The sequence below is a fragment of the Gymnoscopelus braueri genome, assembly GCF_963280865.1.
Source record: "Gymnoscopelus braueri genome assembly, chromosome: 12".
Taxonomy (NCBI): Eukaryota; Metazoa; Chordata; class Actinopteri; order Myctophiformes; family Myctophidae; genus Gymnoscopelus; species Gymnoscopelus braueri.
Window position 1 is genome coordinate 13,889,728 of NC_137614.1, and position 12,410 is coordinate 13,902,137.

Genomic DNA, 12,410 nt, shown 5'->3' on the forward strand with positions numbered 1-12,410 from the left:
TAGTTTAGCTTAATTCAGATCAGATGAGTCTAGTTCACTTTACTTCACTTCGCTGCACTTCACTCAGCTAATTTCAGATCAGTTCAGTGTAGAAACTCACAGGCAGTGACACTGAGTGAAATGGGCTGTTTGGGCAGAACCTGGCGTGTCAGCAGGTACTGGATGTTGCAGGTGTAGTCGCTCCTGCTGTCCGCTATTGTTAAGTGGGCGAAGTACAAGTTGCCGTCCTTTCCCAACATCACACGGTCACTCAGCTGGATGTGATGAAGCCCTGCAGAGAGAGAGCGGGAGAGAGAGAGAGAGAGAGAGAGAGAGAGAGAGAGAGAGAGAGAGAGAGAGAGAGAGAGAGAGAGAGATGAACGTTCATACACATATATTGGCAATTGCAAGGAGAAATAAAAAGGTTGAATGTGAGTTACAGCACAGAGAAAAGGGGCAATAAATGAAGTTATCAGCAGGCAGTGGGGGGTTATTGATGAAATAATGAGAGAAAGCAGAAACGAGGTACAGAGGTTCTGAAGATGCATACAGTCAAAGACACATACAGTACATTACATTTGACAATGAAACATAATAAATGCATAATATGTTATGTATTTACAGTATATAAGATTAGATTGACACAGACAAGGATAAGATGGAACCAGCTCACTGTAATAATAAGCACACATCCACACCTGTGCCAACAGTGTGATAAAAATGCTCAATAAAAAGGTAGGATGGATGGATGGATTGTCTAGGTTGCAAAAGATATTATGCATGAATGGGGAGGAGAGATGGAATTGAAGGTGAAATAAAAGGACAGGGACTCACTCCAGTCCATCCAGTGTATGATGGGCTCCATGGAGCTTGGCGGGGGGTTGCACTTCAGTACCGTGCTTTCTCCTTCGCCTACTGTCTTTTTCACGTTCCTCTCGTTTTTTGGCAATAATGGGGGACCTATGAGAAGGAAGCAAACAAGGAAAATTACCACACCCATAGGTTTACGTGCACACAAAGACAAACACAGACGTCCACGCAAGCATGAATGCATCCACACAAGCATGTGTGAGCACACGCACACACACACACACACACACACGCACACGCACACACACACACACACACACACACACACACACACACACACACACACACACACACACACACACATATATTCTGTATATACAGTACAAGCTGCTAAATTATGCTTCATCAAATTTTGTATATTCTGCCTTTATTGCTGCTACTTGTTTTTCCCTTTCTACTTGTATTATTAATATTATATCTTGCTTTATATGTTGTGCTATAGCATGTACTCGTATGAGTGAGTGACAAATAAAACCTCTTTAATCTTGAATCTTAGATGTACTGTACACATATCCACCTGCAGGCGTGCATGTTGATTTAAAGGTCATTTGACACACACACATATATTATATATTACAAGTGAACATAGAAACACGCCGCCTGCCGTACAAGGCGCCGAAAGAATGGGAGCTGAGGCATTATTTATGGCTTCCCGGCTGAGTATTTGATGTGAAGCTTCTTCAAAGAAGGAGTCAAGTTGCCAGAGTCTTCCAGAAGTAGGATGATGTGATGCGCTTTGTGAGTCGTGTGTGTAGTCTATGTGTGTGTGGTTGCTCTCTCGCCACACCCTACCACCCCCCCTCCTCCCATTATCGGTAACCCCCACCGGAGCCGTTGTCTTCTGTCGCTACAGAAGAGTGCTTCGCATGACATCAACTCAAGAGCGTTTCTGGGGAAACCGTTGTCAGGGAAACTGTGTGAAGGTAAGGAAGGGGTCCTGGGAGAGAGCCAGTCATACAGGTGGAAGGATATATCCATAGGAGGTCTGTACATACTCTGTAGCCTGAGGGGGCTTCCATGTGCACAAACAGACATGGGGGCCGTGTATACCTTATGAAATGTTGATTAACACATTATGGCGTGGAAGGCAGAGTGTTAATTGTGTTCTGGGGGATGATGCTGTGAGTGCTCCGTATGAGTTTCCATCTGCTTTGTAAAGCAGAACTATAGGAAAGGTTTATGCCGGCCATTGCCGGGGCTGCGGTCATAGCCTAATAAACAGCCCGGTTATGGCCAATAAAACCAGCAGTCCAGCTTACATCATGCCCTCCTAAACCACACCAAAGATACATTACTCAGAAGCACTGGTGACACCTTCACTGGAAAATATGCAGAGTAATGTGATTCCTTTGATGTGATGGTGTTACCACAATCTACTACATCAAAGCATGTTTGATTTGCTTACACCAAAGGGTGTATTTCCTCTTGCAAAAGGCTACATTACTGTAGAAAGATTAGAAAACAGCTAATGCAACATTAACATGAATAAATCATCTCTAATATTCTACATACCAAACATGTTTTTCTTTTTTTTTTATTCAGTCAGTCTCAGTAACTCAGTCATTTAAATCAATTAATCAATGAATTAGTCAGGCAGTCTGTTTCAAATTCAATTCAATGTGATTCATTGGCATGACAATGTCCGGACAAATAACAGATGATAATTGGTTGCTTACTGTCAGTGTTGAGTATGACTTCGTTGGAGATAGCTGTCCCCAGATCATTGGAGGCATAGCAGATGTATTTGCCTTGGTACTTCTTCAGGGGGCCGGTGCCAATGCCCAATGCACCTAGATCCGAAGAGAAGGAGCCAGTGCCCTCGAAAACCTTCAGCTCTGGGTCAAGGGATGGGTCGAACTCTTCTCCATCCTTTGTCCATCGGAAACTTGATCAGAGGGGAAAAAGTCAAACGTGAGAATTCACTTTGTATCAGTCATTTTATATACATTCTGTGGTGAAACTTGAAAATGGTTTTTGATAGGATATAATGAATTTTCAAAAATACCGAACATAGCTGATTTACAAGCTCACAATGCTGCATCAGTTTGGCAATTTCTTACTATTTTTGCACAAAGCAAGGGTATAAAATGTGTAAAATGTGTAAAATTATGTAGTTATGAATAAAATGTAATTTTGTCCAATCTGTATGGTAGAGTATTTTAATACAATATAACTTATACAATTGGGGTGGTTGTATTTTGTCTTCCTGCTCTTCTATTGAGACAAAGGTCATGTCTCACCTAGACACAGGATCTGACACAAAGTTTTACCTGATGGTCAAGATTAAATGTATCCCCTGAGCAAGCAGGCAGGCTCTATGGTAAAAATGTCAGCACTTGCAAAACCGGGTTCAAATCCGGGGTAGAAGAGTTACATAGTGCAGCTTAAGACTAATCGATTTAGTTGAATATAAAACAAATCTATCATGTTGATTCGTTCATATCAATGAATATTTTTAATATATAAAAACCTGCCATTTCATTATTCAATTCATTGAAAAAGTAATCGATAGAATAATCGCTAAGATAATAGATAGTTGCAGCCCTAATTGAAATGTCATATCAGAATGACATATTCACTTCCTCTTCCTTGAAAGGGGTTCAAAGACGTAACAGGGGACTATAATTTCAGCTTATTTAAGGTGAGGAAACAAATCTGGATAAAGTTCCCCTTTAAATATGGGGGCCACAGGCTTACAGTATACAGTGTAATTGTGATATTAATCTTTTCCTCTGCAAATGGAACAGTTTTCCACTTCGGAGCACTCTCAAAAGATTGCTTGAGGGCTTAATGACATTTATCCCTTGAAATTGTCTGGGGGAAGCTGTGCTCGCATGTAATACTAATATGTAGATGTCGGCTATACAAGGAGAGGGAAGGTCACAGATTTAAGAGTGCTGGTGGTTAGGCCATTCCACTGCATGACTATGGTCTATGGGTATGATATCTGCTCTCTTATATGTTAAAGCACAAAACAAAACAAAAAGCTGTTCAAGTACTTTATTAAACAAATGCTTAAAAAAAGACTAAAATGTTAACGAAGAAGTCAAAACGAAAAAGAAATAAGAAAAAAGATTGAATAATAACCTTGGTGGAGGGTTTCCGGTGGCTTCGCAGCTCAGGCCGACGTCTTCCAGATGGAACAAGGTGACAGAAACAGGGTGGTTGGTGATAACCGGAGGCTCCTTTACTGCAAGGAACAATCACGCACTGAGTTTAGTGATCAATCAATCACATCACAATATCGTCGCTGTCGGGCAGAAACCTTGTATCTCCATGTTTCATCTTTTTATGTTTTGTCCATAAATGAATGCATGAACCTTTTTTTTCTTAGGACGCCATGTTGAAAGTGGTTAAGTCCGCGTATGGGTTTTATAAATATTGAACAAATGGAAAGTATTAACAAGGGCATGTGACAAATTGGAACACAGGTTCTTTTTTTTTTACATTTCCTAAAAAGTAACAGGTTTTGGCATACAAGGTTTCCTCCTGACAGCATCAATATAAGCACTACTTGTATGAACACATAGCAGTGCACCCTCCATGACCTGCTGTGGCCATACAGTGTCTCTTTAATAACTCCTGATGACAGAAACACACACACACACACACACACACACACACTTACACACCTCAATATTACACCACTGTAACACCTATAGACACTGCTAGTGGCAAACCATTCATTTCCATAGTTTAAAAGCTGCCGATAAATATATTCAGTCAATACCACTTAAAAGACTCCCCTGAGAAAGATATGAAATGGAGACCAAAAGAGGGAGAGAGATAGAGAGAGAGAGTTGAGGGAGAGAATGGGTTGAGATGAGAGGAAATTGATACAGCATAATGTAAGAGGAGAGTTCATGTAGAAGATACTGTATATAGAACAGAGTGAGGGTGGGGTGGTGGTAGAGATGGGCAGAGTGTGATGGTCTCAAAGCCCTGGGGAAATGAAGCGGAGATTTTTTTGAAGGAGAAACGTAATGACCAGCAGAAGAGATTTCTCTTTCTGTGTCACCACGGCCCATGTCGACCATAAACCATAGAGCGAATCCCACTGCCAGGCACATAAAAACATGGCAGGATGGCTGTGTGAACGCAACTAGATACATCCAACCCCTTTTATTTTACGACCTGCTTTTTTACGGTCCCTGTCAGATTCTTTTTTTATAATCGGGCTTTTCCAGCATTCAGGGTCAGGAGTTCCCCAATGAGCTTTGGCAATGTAAACCGCATTCCTTTGTAGGACTGGGCAATATATCGATATCGATATTGTGATATTAGACTAGATATTTTGGATACCATACTATGATGACATCCATGATATCATTAAAGGAGTAGTTCACCCAAACTTAGACATATTTTCTATCAATTACACACCTCATGAAGCCTTGAATTCATGGAGATTTCTTTGTTTTTGTCGGATTCCTGAGCCAATAACTTGATAACCGGCGGACTCTCTGGTAGGAGACTCAAAGAGTCTCCATTGAGTCTCCTGCCGGAGACATTAGCATCTTTCCGCCGGTCATCACATTATTGGCTTAGGAATGCGACAAAAACAAAAACATCTCCATGAATTCAAGGCTTCATGGGGTGTGTAATGGATGAAAAATAAGTAGTTTTTTGGGTGAACTACTCCTTTAAGCCATGTTTAATACACACAGTAGACACACAGGCACACAGTAGAGTAGACCTTTGTGCCGTTAGCTATGAAGATGTATAATGATGCACACGATGGTAGCTTTGCTCGTTCAATAGACTAATTGGCTCAGAAGTAACAACAATTCATTCAAATGAAAATGTATGTTATCGTCACATTATCTTCAAAATATTGACAATCCACATCGAGGTATTTGGTGAAAAATATGTTTGAATTTGTCCATATTGCACAGCTCTATTCCTTTGTATAGAGGCAGAATGGAGGTCATCGCTGTGGTACTTGTTGGCAGAGTTCTTAATTTGACTCTAAGGGAAGTAGACAGAGTCTGTGTCTGAGACAAATTAATGTTATGTAGGTAACTGGGAAAAGGAGGACAGCTGATGGAGGATATGAGAGAGAGAGAGAGAGAGAGAGAGAGAGAGAGAGAGAGAGGTGGATTTGCAGAATGGAAATGAGATGAGAGTTGAGCAGACATAAGAGAGCGCAGATGAGAGAGAGAGAGAGAGAGAGAGAGAGAGAGAGAGAGAGAGAGAGAGAGAGATGAAAAATGGAGTGACACGCAAATAGAAAGAAAAAAACAGCGAGAGACGAGGAGAGAAATATACTGAGAAAGAGAGGGAAGCAGACAGGAATAACAAGGGTGGGAACAAAGCGACTTTAATGAAAGAAATCCCAGTGATAACACGTAATAGGCCTGGTTTCTCAGCTGATCCAATTGAAGTCGGGGCTGTGGCGCCCTGCTCCCATATCGTCAGAGGACGAGGAGAGGAGCCCCCTTTTATTCCCCCCCCATCTTTGATCTGTGTGTGTGTGTGTGTGTGTGTGTGTGTGTGTGTGTGTGTGTGTGTGTGTGTGCACGTGTGCATGTGCGTGTGCGTGTGCGTGTGCGTGTCTGTGTGTGTACAGACATGAGCTCCTCGCACTTCCTCCAGTGGGGATCTCACCTATTAGGAGCCGAGACTAAATCAACACTCACAAACACAGACTTGTAAAGCAGGCATATTGTTATGCGCAACAAGACACGCACCACAAGGAAAAATTCCATCGAGTGTTAAATTATCTCATTGCGCGTCCATTTTTACACTCAGAGTCAAGTTAACACTCACACAGATTTGACCGTGCACAACTGCACACAAAACCACATGAATTAATGCATATTCACACACAGACACAAAAACACACACCTTCAAGATTCATGAAGACACACAGCACACACGTGCATTGCACTACACTACACAGCAAAGCCACACTCACACGCTCACCTGAGAGCACACTAAACCCAGGTTTATTAATCTTAAGCACAGGGCGATAAGGTTTTTATTGCACTGGAACCGGATAACCCTTCGGTGCAATGAAAGTGTTTACAATAGGCTTTTCCAACGATTGCATTATAAGACAGACAGACAGACAGACAGACAGACAGACAGACAGACAGGAAGTTGAAAGCACTTACGATCGCTTATATTGTCTGTGAGTGCACAGTGGCAGCCAGAGAGAAAATCACAGTGAGAGAAAATATGTTAGTTACATCAAACAATAAGGAAACAGATAGATAGATAGATAGATAGATAGATAGATAGATAGATAGATCAATCTTGTATATAATTGAACAATGATTATGACCTGTGGACCACAGACTCAGCGTAATATGTTTTTAACCCCCCGTCTCCCTGACACATTTCTGATGCCCCTCCTCTATTGATCCAGCCTGCTATCCCAGTGACTCTCATTGACATGACAGAGGCCCACTAATTGCAAGGCAGAAGACACCTTGACCTTTACATCTATGACCTGTTCCTCCTGACCCCCCCTCCCATCACCCCCCATGTTCCCTTCTTACCCCCCCCCCCCTGTCACCTCATCCGTGTGGGAATTACGATTGGCTGTTTTACTGCAACTCATCAGCATTTAGAGAATGTGTGACTCTGTGCAAGTGGTCTGTGTGTGTGTTTATTGTATGTGCCCGTGAGTATGTATGTTTTAACACACTTTCTTGTGTGGGCGGTGTAGGTCTTGACTCACACAGCTACTTGTTAAGAACACTGGTGGTGGTAGAAAACTATATTCTCTTAGTATCTGAACTCTGTGGGCAGAGACTAGTGGCAGCAGAAGGGATGCAGAATCAATTTCCCTGAAGGCTCACACACTCAGTTGTATTTCTAATACCTGTGTGTTGCACTGAAAGGGGATAGGAGAAGTGAGCTGAGAAACAGGGAAAAGAAAATAGCCTCCTCGCTTGATTTTCCTCATTTAGCTAAGCTATGTTGTTGATTGAATTACTCCACAATGCGATGCTGGTTTGCACCAAGGAAACCAGATCAATAATGTAACTAATCAATGCAAGGCATGAGGGGGGAGGATGGGGGATCAATTAGAAAGTAATTAGAAACACAGCGAATAGCCACAGACTTTAGCCAGAAGTAACCCAAGAAACCTTAGCTATTGTGGTCATCATCTGATGAACACAGACTGACATCGAAAAAGGAAAACGTTAAGCCTGCTCGATTACATCTGTGATAACTAATAACTAGGGAAAAAAACAGATCATTGTTATGTGGCTTGGATGACTGGCTAAAGTAATTGAGACAGCAAAACTGATGCTGTACACTACAGCATAGGGCCACTGGACGATATGACTTCAAATCATTATCATGATTAAATCAAGCTTTTGCTTGGATTAAAATGAATGAGCAATTTGTTTTATAGTGAAAATAGCAGGTTTTAAATAACAACAATAGCAAGAAAGCAAGCTTTGAGCTTGTGAGCCAAGTTTTTCATGTCGATTTGCTGATGTATAAGAAATGTAACAATATACAGTACAGTATATCACAATTACTCGATTAACCTACATGAGTCAGTTTAAGTCGGTCAGAGGTTCACAATTTGGGTATCCATATATTTTCGGTTAATTGCCCACCCGGTCCTATTACAGTGTTCACCTCACAAAGGCAGTCGGCATCAATGGCTGTTGAATGGTAATGAATGACATGAAGTCTCACAGTACTCACAGTTGGAAGGAATGTGTATGGCTGCCTGGCAGGGCTGTGGAGATAGGGATAAGACAGAGAGGAGGAGGAGGAGGAGAGGGGTGCACTGCCCCCTACTGCCAACCTGCTGTCGCTGCGTGTGAGGCATTGCTCACTGTCCCATCAAAGTCCCACCTGCTCACACACACGTAAACACACACAGAGGGCAACCTCGGGTGTGTGTGCGCACACACACACACGCGCACGCACGCACACTTGTGCTGAGCTGAGTGTGTGCTTCTCTCTCGTTCTCTTTTCCGTCACGCCTTGTCTTTGCCTCGTCTCTCCTGGGTCCTTCACTTGCACTGGTCTCTCTCGCTCTTTTTCTCTCTTCTTTTGCTCAGGTCAACGCCCTCCTGCTGATCTCCTCTCTACAAGATAAAAAAAAGAGGGAGGGGGAGGTAGGAGAGGAGAGGAGAGGAGAGGAGAAGAGAAGAGAAGAGAGGAGAAGAGAGGAGGGAGGGGCAGAGGGGGGCCATGTGTCAGAATGGGAGATAAATGATCCCGCACCATGTGGTCAAACCTACAGACAGACAGAGAGACGGACTTAACACAGCCAGGACAAATTAACTATATTATAGACCAAACCAAGAACAATGTCTATCACTGCACCACTCCCCGTTGAAGATGTCCATGTGGCTAATAACGTGACCAGTGGACCATATGGAAGGGCCTTTCAGGCAGACAGATGGACTGAATGCCACAACAAGAGACTGAACAGGGACACACTCTCCCAAAAGCCCATATGGACGGGAGATCAGGACAAACGCAGATTAATGGAGTGTCCGATCAGATAATAAGCATGACAGACATACAAATAGTCAGTAATTAGGAAACCGGTGGTCAGGGACGAATTGAAACGAATCGGAACAGCTCTTTACTGTTCCTGGGCGATCGCGTGGTGATAAGTGTGCGATAAAGATGCTATCAGTCATGTTGAGCGAGGCTAGCCACCCCTGCGAGGAAGGCTACCCGTTCTCCATCTGCACCCTTGGAGCCGGTACTTGCTGCAACACATGGCCTATCCTCTTCCCCCGCGGCGCCATGTGGCGTTGCCCGCTGACTGTTTACAGTACTCAGTATCTCACATGACAAGCGGAAGCACACCACACCGCCATTCAGACAAAGTAGGCTACAACATGCTAAAGGATATCTCAGACGGACTTGGGTTCAGCTGTAAAAACCCTCATTATATACAGTAAGTTTAAGCTTGAGAGTGTACAAATGTAACCAAATGTAACCGTAAGGGTCCATTTGGTAACATATCGTCACTGTCAGGTGGAAACCTCATATATCCCAAATAACCGTTGCTTTTTATTATTAATCCTATTTTAAATAGAAATGGTGAAAATAGCCGATCTACAAGCTCACAACAGGCCACAGACACTTTTATGATGAAGAAGGGCATTCATTTGCGAAAAAGTTATTAAGTCCAATATGGATGTTTTGCTCAACAGCAAAACATCGGGAAAAACTAAACAGACACTGTTTTGTCCTCTTGCTCAACATGCATAATTGTGTAAACATTCTAAAGGTCATTACTGCAATCTTACATCAGGCAATCTTACATCAGGCTTCTCGAAAAGCTCTCAAAATGACAAAAAAAACATGTTCCTCACAGGGAAGTCCTAGGCACAATTAATATAACATGATAATGTTATGAACTACTGTGCAGAATATAAGTGAATGATTGTGATTAACTATAATTAATAAAAAACAAAAACAATTACTGTGATTACACAAATGAAGTTAACCCGCCAAAGTATATAATAGGGCTTAAGTGGTTATTTAACAGACTGTATTCTTCCTCAAATAACACAAAAGAAAAGGAAACGAGGAGGACAGAGGGAGGACTATTGTTCGTCGGCGCAGTCGGTTGATGAGAATGGCTGCCACGTTTGAATAATTTTGGCTCGGCACACCACTGATAGCTGGCAGAACCAAACTGGACTGATGAGTGACCTTGGAGAGTGGGGCAAGGTTAGAGGGAGGAGAGGGGATGGAGACAGGAGAGGAGAGGAGAAGGGAGAGGGAGAGAGAGAGAGAGAGAGAGACCCTACAGAGCACCGAGAGCAGTGATTATCACTCATTCTCCTTTATCTTGCGGGTAATGGCCAGCCCGATAATTGGCATGGATATCTGCCCGCCAGTCAGTGGAGAGCTCTACTGAATGATATGTTAGAAGGGGTATTAAAAAAGGAGAGGAAAAAACAAAGGACGGGGTGTTCTTCAGAGATTACACCTACGCTCTCACACACCGAGCAAACGCAACGCCTAATTTAACAGAACGGAAAAAGACACACAATTGAAGACCAAACAAGAATTAGGTCCTTAACAAGGCAGTTTAGACTAACATTGGGTGTTACTGTAGGATTAAATGAGCCATTACACTCAACAGCTTCCCTTGTCAGAACAATGAAACAACAAGGAGGCGAGGAGCAGAGAAGAGGAGAGGAGAGAGGAGAACAGAGGGGAGAAGAGAGGAGAGGACAGGAACACGGGGAACACTGGGATGTGGGGAAGAAGAGAGAGGAATGGATTGATGTGCAACGGGGGAGAGGAGGGGAGCAGGAGAGAGGGAGAGGCCAAGGGAAGGAAAGAAGGATGGAGAGAGGAAGCGAAAGGACAGGAGAGAGGGAGGGAGGTTATGGGAAGAATGGGAAAGAGGAGGAGAGAGAGGGGGGCGGGGGGGCGTGATGAGGGCTGACAGCTGTGACGTTAATCCAGACTATCCACACACACACACACACACACACACACACACACACACACACACACACACACACACACACACACACACACACACACACACACACACACACACACACACACACACACACACACACACACACACACACACACACACACACACACACCACCAGCTTTACCCAATCAATGTGGCATCCTTCACCCCTTTGCTCTCCCATCTCTCTCTCTCTGACCACTGCTCCCAGTGGCTGATCTCAGGAGAGGGTGGGGGTGGGGATGGGGGTTGGGATGGGGTTGGTGTGGCAGGGGTGGGGGTTCCCAATTACGGTGATCCGGTCTCAACCGGTCGTTCCCAAATACCATTAGAAGTCGATGAACGGAGTGGTAGCCTATCGGCTTACTGGTGGTGAACCGTGAGGCAGGTCCCCGGTGTTAATGTGACCCAGGGCGGTGGCGTGCCTGTCATCAGCACCTCGTCCTTTGAGGTAACCCAGGGCGGTGGCATGTGCCTGTCATCAGCACCTCGTCCTTTGAGGTGGAGGAGACCCCAGAGGACACGAGCGGAGCGGAGCGCCGCGCTGATTTAACGACGGGGCGCCCCCACAGCGTGTCGCACTGCCAATCACAATTCACAAAGGCTGTGTTTGCGTGTCTGCTCAGGCAGGCGGCCAGACACACAAACATACTCGTATAATGCGCCGTGCACACTTGCAGAAAAAGCGCAGGAACACCTGTGTACAGACAACGTCACACACAGTCAAATACGGATTCTTGTGTGTACAAAGAAAGATGGTGCACTCAGTGAAATCCCGAGTGTTAATTTAACTCTCTGAGAGTATACAAATGGCATTGTAGATGCTTTATGTAGATGAACATTTGGGCACGTGACAGTCATAAGCTACGTATACCTACACATTAGACTATTGTTAGAAACCAATGGTTAAAACGGTTGAATAGGATTTAAATTAGAGTTCCGGTTTAACCGTACCATATCATGAGCAGCTACAAATGGGTTGGATACAGGCTGAGACAGGCCTTATGAATTGTCTGTCAATATCAGGGAACATGCTGCAGCTGAATTATGAGAAACGCCAGGTCGTTTGTAACTTAGTTAGTTGGCTACAGATCCGGGTAATGCTACAATGATGTATCAGTCAACCATAGTT

General features: G+C 43.7%; 1 protein-coding gene across 1 annotated transcript in view; it reads right to left on the reverse strand.

Annotated features, from left to right (window-relative positions):
* Positions 1-12,410, reverse strand: part of l1cama (L1 cell adhesion molecule, paralog a) — a 56,275-nt gene that overhangs the window by 18,284 nt on the left and 25,581 nt on the right. The window contains exons 2-7 of the mRNA XM_080444883.1: positions 8,518-8,906; positions 6,963-6,977; positions 3,937-4,039; positions 2,526-2,734; positions 814-939; positions 101-271 (exon numbers count right to left, since the gene is read on the reverse strand). Of these exons, the coding sequence (XP_080301009.1) occupies positions 101-271; positions 814-939; positions 2,526-2,734; positions 3,937-4,039; positions 6,963-6,977; positions 8,518-8,644 (751 nt within the window). The 5' untranslated portion in view covers positions 8,645-8,906. The remainder of the gene's footprint in view (positions 1-100; positions 272-813; positions 940-2,525; positions 2,735-3,936; positions 4,040-6,962; positions 6,978-8,517; positions 8,907-12,410) is intronic.